Here is a 21384-nt window from a genome sequence, read left to right as displayed (position 1 = left end):
AGTACATGCAAAACAATGTTAAGTAGAATAGAATACATTGAAATGATTAACTGAAGATATTTTTAAAATAGCAAGCATACATGGGTCAGGGTGAGACAAAACTATGATCAATGCAATTGATTTTATATAGGTAAAATAATTTTTGTATAATGGTGTATTATTTTATTAATAAATATAGTAAAATAACATAGCAAATTATCCAAATTTCTCCACATTACCTGTTATGAATCTGTAACTCCTCCTGATCCATTTCCTATCAAGCCATAGGAACATAAAATCCAATTTAGGGACTGATGAAGACACAAACCAGGTATGTCCTCCATCATCCCGACTCGGTGTGGAGATATCAGGTGACTATGTGTGTTGGGCTCTTTAAAGAATTCTTCATTCTTTCAAGATTCACACGGGGTTCCCTGAAACTCTCTTTAACATTATTACAAGAACTCTAATCTTTGAACCTGCTGGATCATTCTTCGTCATACCTATGTCTCAAAACAGGTTCCAAATTCACTAGAGTTTTCCAAGAAAAGGAAAATTTAACTGGGAAAGTACCAAATTATGAAGAGAATATTATACACGATGGGTCCAGCCAAATGGGGGCTTTGGGGTATTCATCTGACTTGTGGCTTTTGAGGAATCCTCTGTTTCATAAAGGACAGAACTGTTCGGAGCTGCAATCCGCCTCTACTTCGCATGTGAAGAGAAGCTATTTCTATTCCCGGGTTCTGGTTACACATCCACAGCCTGGGAGCTTTGTTCTCAGAATTCACGCTGTCATCAAAAGGACTCAATACAAATACAGCCGTGGGCTGGCCAGTGGCTTTGCTCTGACCACAGCTGCAACCTCCTGTCATGTGAAAAGCTCTGGGTTTTTTTCTGGGTGTGGAATGTGTTTTTCCTGCCTTTCCTTCTCCTGGAATCTTGTCCCTCTTTCCACTCAACCCGGTTTTCCCACCTCTCCCTTGCCTGCAGGCTCCTCCACCTGACCTGCATGGCGGGGTGGGCTGGCCCTTGTTGCTTCCACGCTTAGAGAAGGCAACTTCTGTGGGGCCAGCTTCTGTGAAAGGGACTGGCACCTGCGCCATGTCCCTAAACAGGATGCATGCCTCTCTGCGAGTGTGGCTAATGGTGCTCACAGCACTCGGCCCCTAGGCCCTCGGCTGAGCTTCAAAGGTGGTGCATGGAGAAACTGTGTGTGCGTGATGGTGGGGTAACCATGAATCCCCCGGAACGGCAGGCTAAGTCTGTGTGCAGTGTTGTCCACCCACGGTGGTGCCTTTCCATGGCTTCTTTAATCCTCATGGCCCAAGTAGCAGACCCTAGGTACGGAGGGCAAATTGCTGTCGCGAATGCATTGATGCCCTCCATGTCTCCAGTGGACACTTCACTAGTAACCAAAGTAGTTCTCAGTGAAATGTGGTGCAGCTTCAGAATCCGTCTCAACACTACACGTCGACCAGAGTCGGCCTGCAAGCACAAGCCTGTGTGCTCCACACATTCTTGCTGAAGAGGTCTATCTATGAGTCTCCTCCGAGGAGTCCGCTCATATTGACAAACCTGTGGAGCAATTGGTTTCAGCCCTGGCTGCTCACCTTGCTGTTGGGTAGGATCCCAATTGAAGTTTGCCTGGGACCTGGGGGAAGTAGGTTTCCAATTAAAGAGGGTGACGAGGGAAAGGAGTCCTCTTCCTCGGATCATCACCCTCCACGTACCCCTAGAGCGTCTGCAGCCTCCCAGGACCACAGGCCAGAGTGGGTGGGACTAGAAGAGTGGAGTCCGAAGGGCGGGAGCACCCCCCCATCACCCCATGCACTGACTCCGGTTCCGCAAGATGGAGATGGAGAGCGAGTGACTGAAGCCTGGAGGATCTCTGGACAGGCCTCTACGTCATCCGGAACCTGTGGGACCTGTCCAGAGTAGTCGCCTGCTGCCTGTGTTGTTCCCACCCTGGACCCCACTGCACAGTGCTCCGGGGAGAGGACACCAGGGGGCCCGGATGTCAGGTGGGGGGCATGGAGTGTCACGCCAGCGGAGGACCCCGACGCTGCTTGCTGGGTACAGACTCCCGAACAGAGAGATGGAAGTGGGTCTCACTTCTCTTGAGAAAGGCCTGGCTCCCTCTGGACCTCTGTCCCAAAGCTGTCTTCTGAGTGGGGGGCATGTGTCCCCTGGACTCAGGCCTACCTGCTGCTCCGAGGCCGCCCACCATTGCCAGATGGAGCCACGGCCTCTGGCCATCTGCTGTCTCCTGAGTTGGGTAGCAAGACCCCACCCAAAGAGGAGCGTCAGCTTCTCCAGATAGTGGCCAGGACTCTGACATGCCCCCCTTCCAGATCCCCACCCCCTGTGGAAGAGCACACTTGTGTTGAGGTGCTTTTGTTCATGCTTGTGACTCAGTCATGCCCTGGCGACGGCTCCAGGCCCCTGTGGGTCCTGTGAGGTGGCCCTTTAGTTTCAGCCACACCAGGGATTCTGTTTACCTGGCCCTGCAGGATGGGCACAGAGCACACAATGCTAACTCCCAGGGGAGAGGTGGGGGGTGCCTAGGGAAAAGGGAGCAGGGGCACCCCAGGGGAGGACAGTGGCCTATGCGAGGTGACCCAGAGCCTCCTTTACCTGGAGGTGTTATTCCTACCCTGAGGGTGGCCAGGCACAGAAGGGCTTGGAGCAGGCGAACACACAGAAGGAAATAAGATGTTGGGAAGCTTCCTCCTCTGCAGCAGGCCAGTGGGGACAGGAGGGGCCCAGGACAGGCAGGTCTGCGTGGCGGGTGTGGGGCTTGGCTGGAGGGTGCCGGCTCTCGGCAGGGGGCTCCCAGGAGGAGTCTCCTCTACCCCTCCCCCCCCTCTTTCCTTCCTTCCTCTTTCTACCCTCCCTGCCTTGCCCACCCCCTTCCCAGGTAGACGGATGTCCCAGGTGTGACCCAGGGCACTGCTATCTGGGAGCTCTGGATGTGGGTGGCCCTAGGAAGGTGTGCTTCCTCCGTGGTCCCACGGGGAGAACGTGAGCCTCTCTCCAGGGTGGCTGAGAGCCCTGATCAGAGGCTGTGTAGGGAGAGTCACCTGACTGACGGCTTGAAGTGAAGCAGATGGTGCTGTTGGCTCAGCTGAGGTGGCCGGAGGACACGACCTCCCTCCCGGCCTTTCTTTTGGGAAAGGAAGTCTTTGGAAGTTGGTAGCAACTGAATAAATCTTGTCCCTTTGATAAGCAGGGTCCCTGTTCGGCTCCTGTGTGGAGAGAGCGCCACACTTCCTCCGATTGTCTCGCTGATGGAGTTTCAGTGTGTGCGACATGATAACCTGGCTGGGGAGCCCGAGAGGAAGTGTAGGCGGCCCGGCGAACAGCTGCCCTCCAGCCACAGTGCAGGCCGCTGGCCGGTTATTCTTGGAAGTTATTTTGATCTGCTGGGCCCGACTCAGCTCAGGTTTCGGTGCCCAGCCTGGGGCCTGGAGGACTGGGCGTTTCATTATAATAATAGACTCCCAGCTCACTGGGCCTAGCGACCAAGGGCCCGCCCACGTGGCTCAGTGCCCTGTACTCAGTGCCAGCCATGGGGAGGTGCCTGGCCCTTGTGTGCCCACTCTCAGGCCTCTCCTGGGGGTCTCTGCCCAGATTGCATGCCCCTCTGGAGGGAGGCCTGCAGGCCATGGCAGCCCACGAGGAAGGAGGTGTAACTACCTGGTGGCCGCGTGGCAGCTGGGTGACGTCTTCCAGGCACACAGGGCTTCTCTCTCTCTCTCTCTCTCTCTCTCTCTCTCTCTCTCTCTTCTATTTTTTTTTAGTTGTTAATTGACCTTCATTTTATTTATTTATATCCGGTTCTGAGAATCGAACCCAGTGCCTCACTCATGCCAGGCGAGTGCGCTACCGTGAGCCCCAGCCCCAGCCCCAGGCTTCTCTTTTAACTTTAACGTCTGGAGATGTCACATTAGTTCATTTCTCCCCCTTTTGAAAGTAAGAACATCAGTCATGTGGGGCAAGGTCCCCAGGGCCTCGACCCCACTGAACCCACTACCCTGCACCAACTCTTGTTCCCAAGAAGGTCCGATCTGAGTTACTTGGCACTGGGGGACTTTGACTTTGACTTTGGGGGACACAGTTAACTCGTGGTGGATGTGAATGCATGGGTTGTAGCAATTTAGAAAATAGAGACCACAAAACAAGGGGTAAAAGCCAGCGTTCAGCACTCACAGGCCACCACGAGAGCCGTCCTGGTCTTCCTAGGAATGCAGGACAACACAAAGTGCGTGTGATTTGGTGACCTGCTTCACTCAGCGGTCTTTACCACATTCCTTCTCACCTACTACCTAGTCGATGATCAAACTGTGTGTTCTCAACGGTTTTATTCAAATGGAAACCTGATCCATGGCCGTCCATCTGAACAGGGGGTTGGGTCCCTGGGCTAACCCGTGCTGGCCCCTTTTCACAAGGACTTGTTGGGGTTAGGGTCGGGGGTATGGTTCGGAACACTTGTGCGGTACAACGTCCCACCTCCTGGGTCTGTCAGGCGGCTTCTCGTGAGGTTGTTTGGCTGCTGTTTTGTTTTACGGGGTTGCCCAGCTGGCCTTGAACTCCCAAGTAGATGGGCCCACACGCCTAGCTCCGCTGTGACCTGACTCTTCAATCTCCTGAGGAGGGACACTTGGGCCTCTCCAGTATTTTGCTGTGATGAATGTTTTTGGACAAGTGATCTTGTGCACGATGCTTTCACTTCTCCTGGGTGAACACCCGGGAGTGCAGCGAGAGGGTCACAGTGTGAATGGTGGTAGTACTTTCCTCTCCGGCCAACAGTGTGGCAGAGTCCTGCTAGAACAGCCACTCTGCCTCGCCATGCTGGACAGTGAGTGGGGTAGCTCAGGGGAACTCACCCCTCTCCTCAGGGCTCACCTTACCTGGTTTGGTGGGAAGCGGGTGCAAGTTCAGAGACTGTAGCTTCTAGGGGTCACGAGAGCTTTCTTGAAGTTGCAGGTGGGGAGAATCTTGCTCTTCGATAGGGGACTCACACTTGCTGCCCACCTTGGAGAGGCTCCTGTGAGGCAGCTCAGATGTGTTCTGAGAGAACAGCAGGAAGCACCAGAGAACCATGGGACCAAACACCCCTGGTCCAGCAGAGCCAGCCCCCTGTCCCCTCACCTGCTGCGCGTGAGGAGACCACAGCTCCTCCTCATTCCCCTTCACGGTGCTGATTCTTTGGTCCCTCTCCACGCCCTCCCCCACACCACCCTCCATTCATGCAGCAGCATTTCATTGCTGGAGGACATCACTGTTTTATTGTGGTGGACCCAGAAACTGCCCAGAGATTCCCTGGACCCCAGAGAGGGAAACAAACATGAGGAAAATGAGTGACTGGGCAAAGGGCAGGGAGGGGTGCTGGGGAGAAGGCAGGCAGGGGACCTGCAGGCGGCGGCCGTGCAGCCTGCTCCTGCCCCTGGGTGCCGCCGGAGGCTGGGAGAAGCGGAGGCCAGGCTCCCCCACCTCATGACCTCCAAGGCAGGTCGGGAGTGCACCTGTGAGAAATAGACGGCCCACGGGTGGGTGGTGTGATGGAACAGGAAGTTATAACCCAGAGACACCCCTCGCAGGGGACCAGTGCTTTAAAAGCATGTCACCTCCCATCCCTTGCCTCATTTCTAATTGAATCAAACTACCATCCTTATTCCTTTAGAATAAGGACCACCATCCCTCCTTCCCCCAAAGCAGCAGTTCTAGTCTTTGAAGATTCATCCGGCAGATTGGGCTGGGCAACGGGGAGAACGTAGGAAGAGGAGGGGGGTCTCCGTGGGACAGGCCTGGAGTGTGGTCCTATCCTGAACGGTCCCAGGGGACAGGCTTGGCTGTTGGGATTTGCCTACATCAGGCCAGAGAGGATTAAAAGGAGGGCAAGGAAGTAAAGGAAGACAAGAACAGCTCTTTGCGTGACGGCCATGGCAAGTGCCCGTCCAGCAGGGAGGGACTGTGGGAAAGTGCTGGCATCCCGGCTCTTTCAGCCCTGGTGAAAGCAGCCACTGGCAGCGGTGCCCCAGGAGCGCCGGAAGGGCTACAGGCTGGCACACGATGCTCTCCACCCTGCCACATTGGGGGTTCGCGGATTCCCAGGCCCCGGCAGACAACCTTGGGCCGAGTCCCACTTCCTCCCTGAGAAAGTCTTGGGCCCAGGGAGGGTGGCAGGAACCGTGGCCTCTCTCTGGGAGGGGAGTGCCGTCCCCTGCAGATGGCTTCAGATTGGGGTCACTTGGCTCACTGCCCCCTCACTGCCTCCATGGAGGCAGAAGGAAAGAGGACTGGAGAGAGGTTTACTGTCCTCTGTCACCACAGACCAGAATCGCAGAATCTAATATTTGGAAGAAACTTTGGGGTCAAGACATTCCTCCAACACAGAAGGGGAACAGAGGACCAGGGGAGTTGAGTTACTTGGCCCTGACCTCCCAGCTGTTTGGATCAGCTGGTCTGAGAACCTGGTCTCTGGATTCAGCTTGGGCAGGGCCCCTCACACCACCCAGAGGTAGAAGCCGGAAAGCTCTGAGTCAAGAATAAGTGCTGTCTTGGGCTGGACCTATGAGGGAAGTGCTGCTTGGGTCAGTTCTGGGGACCGGTGACAGGGAGAAAGGAAGGGACTATGGTTCCCAACAGGAGGAAATGGGAAGCGTCTCAGGGATGGATGCCAATCACATGCCAACCATACCAACCTGATGGCTGCACATGGTACACAAGCACTGACGGGCCACACTGTGCCCTTAAGTGGGTGCAGTATGTGTCACTTGAAAATGTAAAAACAAATAGTGAGAGAGGACTAGGGGAGCTTGGCCGGAGCCAGGGCCCAACGGCACTTGGAGGGGAGCCCCTCCCCACACCGGCTCTTCATGGCTTTGCCCCTTCTTGAAGTGTGGATGTCCCTGCTTGGACTCAGCATGCCCAGGTGCTAAGGACTCTGAACCTCTGAAGGCCGACTATCTGCCCAGTGCGGGAACCTCTGTGACCGGTGGCCCTTCTCGAAGCTTCCAGAGGGGAAGTCCTGTCACCTGGGTCAGCTTGGAATGGGGTTTAAAGGCCACCAGGGAACACTTTCACAGAAACCGTGAATTCTTTGTGTGAGCAGAGCCTGGCCTGCTTCCTCCACCTCCTCAGGAGATGCCCATGGTGGTGAGCTGCGAGAAGGACTGGGCCTGGGCACAACTAGCCCAGCCCTCGCTGGCCTTCACGCTTCATCAGGGCGCTGTGAAGGAGAGTCACCCCTTCTCTGAACGCTGGTTTCCTCATCTATGACGCCCCTCGCCCACCTCACGGCTTGCTATGAGCAAGAGTGATGATCTTACTCAGGCCTGGAGCGGCCTGCTGACCTGCAGTCCCCTGCCCAGCTGGCACATCCTGGGCCTCAGTTGTCCCCACCGATGCTCTGCAGCTCTTCTCCTGCCTTGGGGCAGAGGCACCATGGGCAGCAGGACAGATCAAACTCTGCCCAGGAGCGAGTAGGGGCACACAGAAAGCTCCAGACTCTCAGGCCCGGGCTGCGGGAGCATGCGTCTGGCCAGTGGGGAGGAGGCTCTGGGCCCACCCCGCTCCCCGGCCTCCTTCCCCACCTGGGGGCACCATCAGTAGGGAGACCTCCACGCTTGGAGCTGTCATCTCTGTGGACAGTGGAAAGAGGAGTCGCGCTGGTGGCGTGAGTCTCATGGCGACTGAGTTCAAGGAGCCATGGGACGGATTTAAACACCGGGCGCAGGTGCGGGCTCTTGAAAGAAGAGGGCGGAGCCGGAGACTGGGAGGACAGGCAGAGGATGGCAAAGGGGAGTCGGGTGGCCCATGAGCAGAGGCCATGTGACTTCTGCAGGAGAACTGAGCCAAGCCGACACTCTCGCCATACAATGTAGTGGAGACCACTTCCAAGTGACAGAGGCCGTGTTCACCCCGGCTGAAAACGCGGCCCCCCAGGGCTCCCATAGCTCCGGCCACTGTGTGTGCGGGGGTGGAACACAATCTTAGGCACACGCTGGTGGCAGACCTTACCAGAGCAGCATGGGGTGCTGTCACTGTGGCCACATACTCTCATTTCTATTTCTGTACTCGGTGTTCGTTTTATGTTTCTGTCTTTTTCCGTGTGTTTGGAGTGTTTCCTATGGAAAGGTCAACCTCAGGCCTGACAGGCCTCCTTCCACAGCCCCGTCGTCCGCCCATTTCCAGGTGGGGAACTGAGGCTGCCTGGGTCCTACTGGGGATCAATACTCTAGAGTCTGGAGCTTGGCCTGAGCCAGGGCCCAGCTGCACAGGCTTTCTCACCCCTCCCACCAGGCCTGGGCTTCATTTTATCTTCTGGATTGGAGTCAGTCTCTGTTTTGAAGACTGACCTAGGACGCGGGTGCATCTATAGGAGGCCATCCCTCTCTAGCTAGAATCCTCCAAACTATCACAAAGCCCCTGGGGTCACCTTCTACTTGTTTTACAGCCCTGCTGTAAGCACGTCGGGATTCAGATTTTAACTCCCTCCTCTACAGACAGTGCAAAGTTCGCTCTTGTGTGAAGGTCACGCTGATGACCCCCCACATTTCCTTGCCCTGTGCCTCTCACGTGCCGTGCTGTGTCTGCCATTGCGAGCTCCCCAGGAACCACACGAGGAGGGAAGGTGAGCTCCCATGAGCCCGTGGGGGGCTCCCTCACCACAGGGGGGCAACCGCTCTGTGGATTCCTGCAGACCTTTTCCAGAGGAAAGCTTTCCTTAGTCAGGACTCCTTTGTGGGACGTTGTGGTATTTGTCACACATGTGGCCCCTGCCTTGTTAGTGACGCTATTAGCAATTCGAGCATGTCCTTGAATTGCTTTGCAACGGGGCATTTTAATCCTTTCGGTGGTTGAGCTCTGCAATGGCAAAACAGCACAGCAAGCAGGAGGTCGTCCCCCCTCCCAGACAAAGATCCACCACATAATGTGAGATCAGGGCAAAGCGGGTCACAGTTCAGGAATGTTTTGCAGTTGGGTTCTCTCTAAACTGAAAACATTCTTTTAATATGGAGAATTCCTAAGAGGGCCATGAAAATCCTGCTCTTATGACACAGTACCCCTTCTGAATGGAGCCTACTGAAAGGGTGATTAGAAATTTACCTTTCTGTCAATAAAGTTCTTTATGGGACATTTTTCTGGCTGCATTTGGATATAACGTCCATGGCCCCAGATGCATGAGGCAGGAACAGAAAGACCATTTAAAGCTGTGCTTCGAGAATGCCCTGATTATGCATCTCCCAGAATCCAGGGACACGTGGGCCTTGCTGCATGTGGACATAGTTTCAGCTGTAGGTTGCTTTCACCAACCCACGGAGACTGAGACCTGCGGCCACGAGGAAACGCTAACAGAGCCATCTTGCTCAGCAGGCATGTGTCTGGTAGCAAAGTCACGCGTCAGTCGGTTCAGCTGATCCAAATTCCTTGCATTCTGAGCCTTCACTCGAAAGTTCCCTTTTTGTATTAACATAACTGACTCATTTTTTTTTAAGCTTCACATATGGAGATAACAATGACAGTGACTACTTGGAACGGCTGCCTCCAGCAGGGAGACGTCTGAGCCTTTTTGTTTTCCTGATGATGCTTGAAGCCAAGAACATGGGTTTCACCGTGGCTCTTCACTGGCTGATGTCAGCCATATTTTTCTCAGGGACATTCTGTAGAGTGGGGGACAATCTTGCTGTCTTCCTGATGAGGGGAGGTGAAGGCGCCCTAGATTCCTGAAGTCTGAATTAGATTCAGTTCCCTGAAGAGTCCTCTTGCCGAATGGAAACTCACAGGAGTGGCCAGCCTTGAAAGCAGGACCCGTGAGACCCCGGCATGAGGACCCCCAACTTTCAGCTTATCTGGGCCTTCTGAAGGGCTGGAAATCAACGTCTGGGCAAAGCCTTGGTTTGGGACAGTGGCTCACCACTGCACAGGACACTTCTGTCACATGGAAGACCAGCAGGCCTCAGCCTGGAGTTGGATTGGGTAATAATGAGCAGCACCCCAAGAACTTGCCTGTCTCTCAAACTCCCAGGTGATGCTGCTGTGCCAGGGACCCTACTTTGAGAACCACTGATCTAGGGTATGCTGGGGTTAATGCTGGTGGCCAAGGGGTCAGGGCCCTCGGGTCGGTTCTGCTGAGCGTCTTCGAGGATGTGGATTTATTTATTTATTTATTTATTTATTTATTTATTTATTTATTTATTTATTTATTTTAAAGAGAGAGTGAGAGAGGAGAGAGAGAGAGAGAGAGAGAATTTTTAATATTTATTTTTTAGTTCTCGGCGGACACAACATCTTTGTTGGTATGTGGTGCTGAGGATCGAACCCGGGCCGCACGCATGCCAGGCCAGCGCGCTACCGCTTGAGCCCCATCCCCAGCCCGAGGATGTGGATTTAAATGGATGGTTGAGCCCCTTTCTGCTCAAGGCCCCTACAAGGAGTGTACATGGGATTGGGACATGTTTGGAAGGGACCACACCCTGACTGCAGCCTCACTGAGGTCTGGACTGTGAGGCTGCACAGTTCCCAAGAGCAGCCAGCCAGACATGTGGAGGGAGACGGAGTCTGCGACACTGGTGCTGTGCCCATGGGGAACATTTATCTCTCTGTCTGGGAGGCTCCTGTTTCTGGGAGCTCCAGGGATATTTAAAATACTTCCCTTCGACTTGTTTTAAACAGAATCGTGAATGGCTATCCCCATAGCACCGCCCTTTTGTATTTTACTGTCCAGTGTCTTCGGTGGATCTAACACTGGGTTGATAGTTCTTCCTCCTTTGAGACGGAGACCCTCAGATAGTCCAGTGATCTCTAAGTCAGGGGGTGGGTGGCCTCTGCATATGAGAGAAAACACTCAACCTTTGAGCTTCTGAGTTTGACTAATTTCACTCAGTTTGAGAGTTTCCATTTCCATCCACTTCCTGGCAGATGCCGTAAGTTCATTCTTCTTGGTGGCTGAGTAGGACGTCATTGTACACATTCACCACAGCTTCTTAATCGTCAAGAGTGGCCTTCTGAGGGAGGCCCAGAATGAGGCAGGGGAGGAGCAGAGTGCACACCTGGCCTAGGGGACGGCTAGTGCAGAGCTCCGGGGTGAGAACTTGCAGGCCCATTGGACCCCAACACAGAGGGGCTGCCCCACCACCTGGAATTGGGACTGTGGAAGGAGACAGCTCAGAGCAATGGGACCTCATGGCTCCTGCAACACACGGTCCCCGCGGGCTTCACCTCAGTGCTGGGATGGGGAGCTTTGGGGGTTTGTGTTGAAAGGGCCACTGGATTCCAGGAGAGGCTACCCCACAGGGAGGTAGATAGGCAAGATGGCTAGTTGGTCTGGAGGAGGAAGAGGGAGCCAGAACGAGGCCTGGCACACAGGCTTTGTGAGGTTCTGGTCCAGATGTGGAATATCAGGGGTGGAGGGCTGTTGGGCTGATGCATGGAGCATGGTGTGTGTGGGGGGAGCAGATCAGAGAGTGGAAGGAATTGGATTTGGTTCATTTATCTGGTTTTTGACATGCTGGTGGAAATGTCCAGTGGGTGGTGGGCAGATGGGGCCCCGAGTTAAATTTGAGAGTCAGTGGTGGGAGATGGCATGTGCAGCCATGGGGCTGGGTGCGATTCCTTGGTCACAGCTGGAGGTGCAGCAGGAAGAGGCTGAGGCCCAAGCCCTGGATCCTGCAAGGGTGGGAGGTCAGGGGGAGGAGAGGAAGTAGCCAAGGAGGCTGAGAGGAGGCCACGAGTCTGAGCGTCAGCAGTCCTCCCCGGTGACAGCTCCTTCTTCAGTGACTTCGTCTCCACCTCCCTGTGCTGGCAGGCGAGCAGACGGCACATTCTCCTCGCTTCTCCCAGTGGAAGCGCTGCTCTTTCTTGGTGGGTGCGCCTGGATTTACCTTCTAACCCTGGAGTTCCAGACCTGGGCTTCCTTGGTGCCCGGATGGGATCAGGACAGATCACAATGCCCTGAAATTACCATCTGAATTCTGTGTGTAATGTACGCTCATCTGGGTAGAGGGTGCATAGTTTCCAAAGGATTCTTAAGGCAAGGCAATATTTCTCAATAATTTCTAAATAAAAGAGAAACTAAAGTAATAAATTCTCAGACTTATCAAGCACAGGAAGAGAACGTATCCTTTCACCCAGATTTAAACTTACAGAAACTTGGCAAAGTACAAATGAGCCAAGCATCCAAGTACCTTAAAAATATTCCCACTGGGGAAAGCAAAAGCGACCCTTGAAACAGAAACGCGAGGAAACCAGCGAGCAGAGTGCACTTGCCCTGGGTATCCGTCTATGCCCTTAGCTGCGGGTAAGAGAACTGGCGCATTGTCCAGTCACTTACCCCACGAGCGAGGCCTAAAACTGGGTAAGAGCCCAAATAATAAAACCCTCCTTGAGGAGGGCACAGGCTACCTTCTGCAGCGACTGCCTTCCTCCTTAATGTCAGCAGTAGCCCCCGAACCAGAGGGGAAGCCACTGTCACTTGGGGTTGCTCAGAAACAAAGCCCACCCAGTGCATTGCATTCCCATCCAGTGAGTACACGCTCACACATTTAAGACTGCAAAAGAGACCAAGGTGGTGGGAGATATTTTTAGAATCAGGTGTATTTTCCTGTTGGAAAATGCTCTTGATAAGCCAAGCATGCTTGTGTCCCCCCACCCCCCACCGCAGGGCAGAGAGGATACTTACCGTTCCTTTTGTAGTAAACCATCATGATTACAGATGATCCCAGTGGAATGGGGAGCAGGGATTATTTCAGAGTTGCCCCTCCAGTACCCGGGACATCATGCTCAGGTTCCCTAGGGAGCAAAAAAACAGTGGGTCCAGAGCACACAAGGAGATAGGAAGGAGAACTCGCTTCCGATGTGGCTTTTTAAAGGACACGTGTTGGTTGAACTTGGGAAAGCCCTTCTTTCTGGGCCTTGGGAAGAACATGGTGTTTTGTGAGCCCTGCAGCAGGCCCTGGGGACCCTGGAGAGGAGCTGGAGGAGCTGAGAATATTCACCCCCCAGCTGCCCCAGTCTGACATGGACACCCCTGGTCCAGCTGTGAGTTCCCGGTCCTTCTGGGCCTGGATGATTAGGGCCCAGTCACACATTGAATGGGGTGAGTGGGAACTTGACAGAAGCCAGTTTCGGTTTGCTGAAGACAAAGGCTCCTTAGATGGTGAAAGGAAGTCGATGGGTGCCCCAGGGATGCTTGCGCACTGTGGCTCCTGTCTGAGGGGGATGCACACCTGGGACAGTGGGTGATTCCCCAGGTGTGCTGCATCTCCAGGAGCTTCTTTGAGTCTCCCAGATTTTGCTGAGAAAGAGCTGGTGATAAACATTCCAAAATAGCTGGAAGAAGGGAGAGATGCGGTGGGTGTTGAGACAGACCTAGGATTGCTCTGTTTTTGCTTTTTAAGTTAGCACCATGAGACGTCCCACGGCCTGTACCAGACTTCTCCAGAACCTCATGCAAGTGCACCCCAGGGAGGCTTAGGCTTTCTTTATTTAGTAAATCTTAGTTTTGACAATGTTTTCCAAACACACCACCCTTTCACAGCTTTCCAATTCTGTATTGCAGCCAGATGCATCTCAAGACTTAGCCGCCTATTCTTGTGGCACTGGGGGAGGGGAGGTCACTCTCTTGAGGGTGGTTTCCAGGAGGGTGGTGACTGTGAAAGTCTTAGGTCCTTCTCACCTGGAAGTGTGTTTCAGCCACAACCTATGCTGGCGAGAGGGGCAGAGACCACCCCCATGGAGGGCGGTCTTGTCAGTCAACGAGAGCCCGCCCTCTCTAGGGTCCACATGGGTGGAGCACCGCAGGCTCCAGACACCAGGCCGGCATTCTGCTGAGCTCTTCAGGGACATGAACTTTTCATACAATGCTTGTAACGAAGCCACAGAGTAGACATCATTGAGTGCACTTATGGATGAAGGATCTGAGTTTTAGAGAATTGACATAACTTGCCCAAGCTGCCTTGTGACCAGAGGTAGGGAGACTTCAACCGCCCTGTGTGGGCTGTGGCCTTGCTGTGACCACTGTGCCTGCATCCATCATCGGGCCCTTGCAGTGACCCGGTTTGCCCCTGCCGCACAGCTCCCAAGTGACGGGCCCACTGGCCCATGGGTTCTGCTCTCCAGGGTCCTACTTGTAGCGTCCTTTAACTGCTACTCCTGAGTGGCATCTTTGAGTCAGTATAACCGCATCAGAGCAGACAGACAAGCCCTGCCTGGCATGGGCTGTCTGTGCTGTGCTCAGTGCTTCATCAGAGAGCTCGAAGGCAAGAGTCCTGTAGGCACACAGCGGACGAGAGAGCCTCCACCTAGCCCAGGCCTGGAGGCCCCAGAGGGCCCACCCCTCTCTCTCCTCCTCCTCCTCCTACCCCCCCCCCCCTTGCTGGGGACAAACCCAGGGCCTCATTCATGCTAGGCAAGTGCTCTATCACTGAACTACACCATGGCCCCCGCCTTTTGAGTCAATGAGGAATTATTTGGGGAGAGTTGAAGCCAAATCTGGAGTAAACTGGCGATAAGAGAAAGCAGACCATTCCCGATTCTATATTAGTAAACCAGCGAAGATGTGTGTTCTGTCTTGTATGGCTTTTCAATCTCCAGGTGTTGCCTGTGCAGTTGTTTTGTTTTTTCTGCAAAATGATCCCCTTATTTCAAGGAGCTCACCACTTCCATGCCAGGAGCACCATAGGAGTTTTCAAAGGCATATTGCTCTATTGGGGTAAAAATGAGTTATCCTTCATGCTGTTTCTCTCTGAAATAAAAGCTCAGTGAGTGTGAGAAACGATGCTGGTACTTTATATGGAAAACCTCTGATGCTCACAGCACCCTTGCAGGCAGGGGTAACCTTCACATCACAGCTGAGGACACATCAGGTCAGAGAAGTTAAGTAATCTGCCCAAGACAGCACAGCCAATGAGTGACAGAGCTGGGGAATAAAGCCTAAAGTTTTAATACCAAGCCCAAGTTGGGGCTCTTGGCAAGGTCTTCTTGTGCCATGTCAGGCAGTATTGATGCGAATGATGAGAGAGTGAGAAGCCAGGCCCACATCTGTGTTTATTAGCTGAACTTAGTAGGAGCTGTTCTGGCTCAGGCTTTCGAAGGTGCCAACAAACCATGGTCTTTCCAAATAATAATATCATGAACTTTGGTGTCCAGTGTGACCACAGACCAGGACCACAGCTAGCGGGTACAATAGGACATCATAGTTTGCAGCAGACCTTCCTTGGTTTTCCCATGTCTGCTTCTAGCTATGTTGTTTCCAAACATTATATGTGAGAGCTCATTTGTTCTGCCTGATCATTATAATCTCCATTTATTCTAAAAAATGCTTACAGAAACTAGGTGGTAACATCTAAATGCTAGAATCCACATGCTGAGACAGCAATCAGTGAAAATGAATAATGAACTAGTTCACAACACCGGTGTTTGCCTTTGGAAACTTGAGCCTTCGACAATTACTAACAATAATATTGAGGCCAAAGCTCAGTGGATGGAGGAACACAGTTCATTTCTTCACTTTTATGCAGAAATTGCATTTTGCTACAGAAACAAGACGTTCAGGCAATGCATTTCTGGGCAAGTATAGCATTGCTTAGGTGTGCAAAGGCAGCGTCTGCCTAGGAAGTTTTCTGGGCTGCGTTTCAAACGCCGGGAGCTCCGGGTGGCAGGCTGAACAGCCGCGGTCCAGCGCGACTCGCGACTCTCAGTCTTCTCTTTGGGCACCGCCTTTCCCTTCTTTGTTGAATGGAAAGTGCACATCTTTAGCTTTGTCTTGGTTTTCGGTCTCAATGAACTCCTGACACGCTGCCCTCAGACCTGCCCATGGCGTGATGAGAGCCATCCCACCAGCAGGAGGAAGAGAAGGCAGAGTTGCCTGGGGGAGACCCGACGGGGGCCATCATGAAGATGCGAGTGGGCTGTTTTCAGGAATGATGAAAAGCCCGCAACCAACTGCGGGCCGCCTTCTCAGCAGCAGGCCAGGTCCTGAGATGCGTTGCATGACACGGTGCACCAGGATCCGGCCTTGCTTTCCGTTTCAAACCCTGTTTGCAAAGTTACGCTTCACGCATCACCCTGACCCCAGCCCCTCCCCAGCTTCCCCACCTGCACCCAGATGTAGACTGGAAAGGCCTTGGAGCCCAGATCACTAGCAGGCTAGAAGCATTAATTACGTCTATAGCTGAGGTTATAACGGGCTGCAAAAATCTCCTGCTGTAATTGGAATATAGATTCAACACTTTTATTGAATGTCAAAGCACATTATTCTGCACAGCTGCTAGAGAGGCAGCCTGAACTGATGCTTCTCTTCCATGACAAACACCTATTAAGCAGTCAGCACAAACTCTTCCCTTACAGCCTCTGACATCACCCTCGGGGCAGGCGGACACTGCACAGCAATTGCTGAATTGCGTATGAAAATTATAGTTTTATTGTCTACACAAGTGAAGGTTTAACTCCAACTCCTGCCTCCATCTGAGCTGTATAAAGAAGCAATTCTTCTCCTAGAACAAATAAGCACAGTACACTATTGTAATCTAAGAAACAGGCACTATTTATGTATCGGAAAGCCTTGCTCTCAATAGGGCGAACAGTCCAGTGGCCCATGAGCCACTATTCTAGCAGCTGTAGAAAGAAAGCGTAGAAGTCACTAGTAATGAGATGCTAAAAGCGGCAGAGACAGATGACCGGGGCCCCAGGGAAGCCTGGCTCTCAGGCAAGCTGCTCCCACCGTCAGTTCAGCAAGCACGACTCGTAGGTGGGGACCATGTACTTGATGTTGATGAAGGCGTCTTCCCCTCCGTAGCGCTCGAAGGCTTCCAGCGTCTCCTGGATCAGGTCCCCGATGTTCTCTCTCTTCTGCTGGCTGTAGTCGATGCCATCCCCAGAGTTAACTGGTCATGCAAACACACAAAGAGGCTGGTTATTCCCATGTGGCTCCCCAAAGTCCTACACACCAGTCTAGACCCTTCCTCTGAATGGTGACTAGGACAACCAAAGAGTTGACATTTCTACGTGACTATGCTGAGATTCAGAAATAGTGACAACTAATCAAAAGTACCCAAACCTCGCATGGAGCTGGTGGAAAATGATTTAACATTAAAAAACAATGGAGTAAACGAAAGTGAGTTAATCACAGTTTCAAGACCTGCCGCAAGCCTGGGAGGGGCTCCTTCTCTGACGTGGCACCGACTCTTCTCCTGGGCCTGGAGTTCCAAGTCTCACAGCATGGTGCATTTAGAAGGCCCAGGTATTGGTCCCTGGGATTAAAAGGGGTGTACTTTGGAAGGAGAGGCCTAGCCCATCCTGTGCTTTGCAGCTTTTGCCCACAGGAGAGCTTTCCCTCCTGTGAGCACAGGTTCAGCGTTGGGTGATCTGCCATCATTCCCACCACTCGGGATGGAGGGACGGGAGGGAAGTTCTCTCCAAGCCAGTGGCTACTCCTGAATGACCACTGACCCTCTGAATGACAGCTCTGGGTTATGGCTTCAAGGGGGGTTTTGGCTGCTGCTGGTTTTGGAACCTCTGAGTCCAAGGGGGCAGGCCACCCACAGTGGGTGCCCGCAGGCCTGAACCCAGCCCAGCCACGCAGTGCCCAGATGTGACCCCTGCGGCTGCCTTCCAGATACTCTAGGAGAGGAAGTGCTGGGGCAGCGTGGAAGGCCCCATAACCTGCATCTGAGACCCTCAAGCTACTCTGCAAACTCGGGCCATTTGGAAGCGAGACTCCTGACAGCACCCAGCCTGTGAGGTGTCTGGAGGAATTGCTGAGACTGTGGGAGTCCAACAGAACGCCCCCTTTGCTCCCATTCACACCATCAAACCCCCATGTTTTCCTCTCTACACTTGCACACCTTCTGTGGCATTCGGCTCGAGAGGCCAGTGGTCAGTGTGCCCCTGCAAAGGTGCACGGGTTGCCCCCTCCTCTGCGAGGGCCAGAAGCCAGGCAAGGATGCCACTGCAGGGGACTGCCACGCAACCCGAGGAGGTGCGCGTCACCAGGAGGACTCGGCTCATTCCTATCTCAAATACAGCCTTACAACGTGTATCTAGTTCCAATGTAAAAAGAGCAGGGCGGAGGGGTGTCTTGGCTGATGCACAGGGAGGGAGTGGCCATCTTGGTCCGTCTCTCTCTTGGTGGAGGGCAAGGCAGGCGGAAACGCTACTGATTTCCAAAAAGAAACGTAGTGTGAGGCAGGCAACTGTGGAGCATTTTCATTTTTCATAAAACACTTAAATGGTTTATAAAACCGTTTGTAACTAGGTGCCCTTTTCTTTCTCACGGTGGAAGCCACCCTGTCATCACATGAGAGCTAAGGTAAAGTCTGATCCACAGAGAGGCCAGTCATGCCCAAATGCAGAGGATCTATGACCTCAGAATAAGATTTAGAATACAGAACAGACAAGAAATGATATTTTTGTACATAAAGGCCTTGCCCTGTAGGTTTTTGTAAAAAAAAATCAAAACAACAAAGATAACACTTTTTATAAACAAAAACACAGATAAATGCACATTTAGAAAATACGTGCTTTTTACAGAGATTGATCTGGTGGCCTGAGGAGAGGGCTGCGGTGAGGAGTGGCCACCCAGGGCAGGCACCTCAGGAGGAAGTGGCGTTTGGCTTCTTTGGTTACAGGTGGGAGAAGAGCTGCTCAGCAGGAGAGCCCTGGCCACTGAGACCTACGGCGACAGAGGAAAGGAAGGAGACCCCTGTACAGGGAGACACGGCAATGGAAAGACACCTCAGCCTTCCAGGAAGCCGGGGAAATGGGAAGAATGTCCCAGGGGGTCTTTGGCTGCTCTTGGAGTCCCTCTTCCTCCCTAATCCCAGTCCTGATAAGCTCCTGCTCATGGTCTCTGGAGTTCTTAGGGAGAGGGAGGCTCCATGGAGGTTTGTGGAGGACAGAGGAGCCCAAGGCACCCCGAAGGCACGTGGGAAACACTGCCCGAGGAGGCCGAGCTGTGACGGCCTTGATCCCGCTTGGTATGGACAAAGATACATACATTAATCACTAATAAATGTGCCTTTTGTCGGCGTATTAGTCAAAAGGTCAAGAACTGAATAGATCACGGGATAGACATATTTTCCCAGTGGGAGCCGGGGGTTTGGAAAGTCTGCACACAATGGAAATCTTAACACACCCTGTTGTTTCCCTGTCCGCCAGAAAGTAGCAACGACAAGCAACACTTTATTTCATATTCTTACTTCGAAAAAAATATCTAACTGTAGGAGTAAGTAAACTATGTAGCTTTTTTGTTCCTCAGCAGTGCATAAACCAAATGATAAAAGGACAGTACAAAAGTTGCTTGTTCAAAAAGTGAGTTGGAGTTAAAATACTTGGCGGTTGCAGAATGTGTATCACTGGGGCAGAAAAAAGACCACAGAGAGACAGCAGGCCCCTCATTTTGTATGCCTCAGTGATGACACTGCACAGTTCAGTGTTAAACTCTGTTGCGAGGCAGGTGAGTAATGGGATCTTCATTTCAAAACTGCGATACTGTCAGTTTCTTCGAGAACTTGAAATTGAGGTGATTAGTTTGAGCTCACCATTTTAAATACACATGACGCTGTTGGAAAATATGTTTGTGAAAATAGGACACTTTTTAAAAAAGCCAACCAGATGGTTATTTACAATTGTCAATTCTGATTAGGAAGGTGACATTTCAATTTAGGAAGCTAGGAGTCTATTTTATGTTCAGCAGCTAGAAAGATATGTTGATGATGGAAAAGATATGTTTTATTTATAGCCGAACAAATAAGGCTATAGCAAGGGTTTAAACCAGATTTTGTGCTTCCACCAGGATGATATGCAGACAGAGAAGAACAAGGGTCTCAGGGCCTGTTCCTGTGGGTAGAAGGCATGAACTGCCACCAGGTTAGAAGTTACTTTAAATGCAGTTATCACTCTGAATGTTGAATTTCCTGTGCTGTTTAAGCATTGCGCTGAAGCATTAAAAATATGCAAACTCTTTGTCTATCTAAACCTTTTTGACCTGTCCTAACCTGGATGCTTCTGTCTCTGAAGCCTTTTGGGTCAGAAGGAGGATGTGTGTGTCCTAGCCCTATCCTCTGACAGCATGCTCCTGGTGCATAACCCAGCTCGGGCCTGCCAAGTGACCATCGTGACACCTTGTCCTAAGGACCACCACAGGGGGCTCTTACATAAGCTGCGTTCACATTTCACCAGGTTATCTGAGGCTTGGTGGATGCAGGCCAGCTGCAGACGGGGATCATGTAGGATTTGGGTGAATATTGTAGCCTCTGGAAGCCTCATTCTTTTCCTTTCTTATTTGCTATTTCAGGAAAAGGAGAAAAAACAAAGGCAAGGGAAGCGAAGCCAGAAAGAAGGACAATATGGTGGCCAGAGCAGCCTTCCCAAGCCGGGGCCAGTCCCTGGCGCAGAAGCATTTCTTCTGGGTGGAGAGCCTGGCCATGGCGGTGACTGTGACTGCAGTCACACATGCTCTCTGCAGACTGGGTGCTCTGCTGGGCCTTGCCCCTGCAGCCTGCATCTCCCTTGGTGCTTGGCTCGGCACCGGGACCTGTGCCTGGGGAGAACTCTGACCCATTTGTTTTAGCCCGACGCTGGAGCCTCTTATCTCCGAGACAGGAAAAGCAGTAAATAACACGTGGACGGCCCTGGGAGGCTCAGGGACAGCGAAAAATCAAATTTGGACTTTTCTGACACTGGTGCTTTTTGGAAAGATACTCTTATATGGCAAACGTATAGATATTCTTATGAATAGTAATACACATGCACTTATTTGGAAATGAAAGCCTTATTGAAGTTATTGGAAACACACATGAAACAATTAAATGCTAACTTCAAATTGCTCACACAAAATACCTGAGGGGGTGTTCATTTCATACCAAGCGGATGAAGTAAGTTATGAAATCTATTCGTACTTTCTGACATTAGCTAAGGAAATAAACAGGCCTGGTCTCAGGAAGGAAGCACTTCCGCTCATGTTGACAATGCCCTGGGGGAGGTGGCAGCATGGCTCTGGAGAGGGCCAAGCCCACTCGGCGGGGAGGCAGGTCTTTAGTCGGCAGGGCCCTCCCGTCTGTCCCCTCCACACAGGTTTAAAGGAAATACCACTGGGAACTGAGAAACCCTGCATGGACAAGGAACGGCAGGGACAACTTGGGTACCCTACTGGTGTGGTCACCCTCTTCCCTCGCCAAGCCTCTAAGTGCTGCTCTGTAAGGTAAACCGCCAAGCCCAATAACCAAAGAAGGCCCATGTTGCCTCCTAAGGACACAGTAGCATTTCACATAACCAGAGAAATTAGGAAAGCCTCGGAGGAGTGAGAGGGTGAGTAAGCAGACAGCCACTCCGTGGCCTGGGGCAGCACCCGACAGGCAGTCCCCTTCCAGCGCACCCAAGGGGGGATCCAGCCCTCCAGCC

General features: G+C 52.4%; 1 protein-coding gene and 1 long non-coding RNA gene across 2 annotated transcripts in view; one reads left to right on the top strand and one right to left on the bottom strand.

Moving 5' to 3' along the window:
* LOC308649897 overlaps positions 1-21384 on the top strand; it is a 25861-nt gene extending 4477 nt beyond the window's left edge. The window contains exons 2-4 of the long non-coding RNA XR_014022191.1: positions 18612-18959; positions 19778-19851; positions 20279-21384. This is a non-coding gene — a long non-coding RNA (uncharacterized lncRNA). The remainder of the gene's footprint in view (positions 1-18611; positions 18960-19777; positions 19852-20278) is intronic.
* PACRG (parkin coregulated) overlaps positions 16505-21384 on the bottom strand; it is a gene marked incomplete at its 5' end in the record, with an annotated part of 515654 nt that continues 510774 nt past the window's right edge. Inside the window, one exon of the mRNA XM_081295777.1 lies at positions 16505-16868. Coding sequence (XP_081151903.1) covers positions 16708-16868 — 161 coding nt within the window. The 3' untranslated portion in view covers positions 16505-16707. The remainder of the gene's footprint in view (positions 16869-21384) is intronic.

Source organism: Spermophilus citellus, assembly GCF_964194105.1.
Source record: "Spermophilus citellus genome assembly, chromosome: 5".
NCBI lineage: Eukaryota > Metazoa > Chordata > Mammalia > Rodentia > Sciuridae > Spermophilus > Spermophilus citellus.
This window is presented reverse-complemented; position numbering and strand designations above follow the sequence as displayed.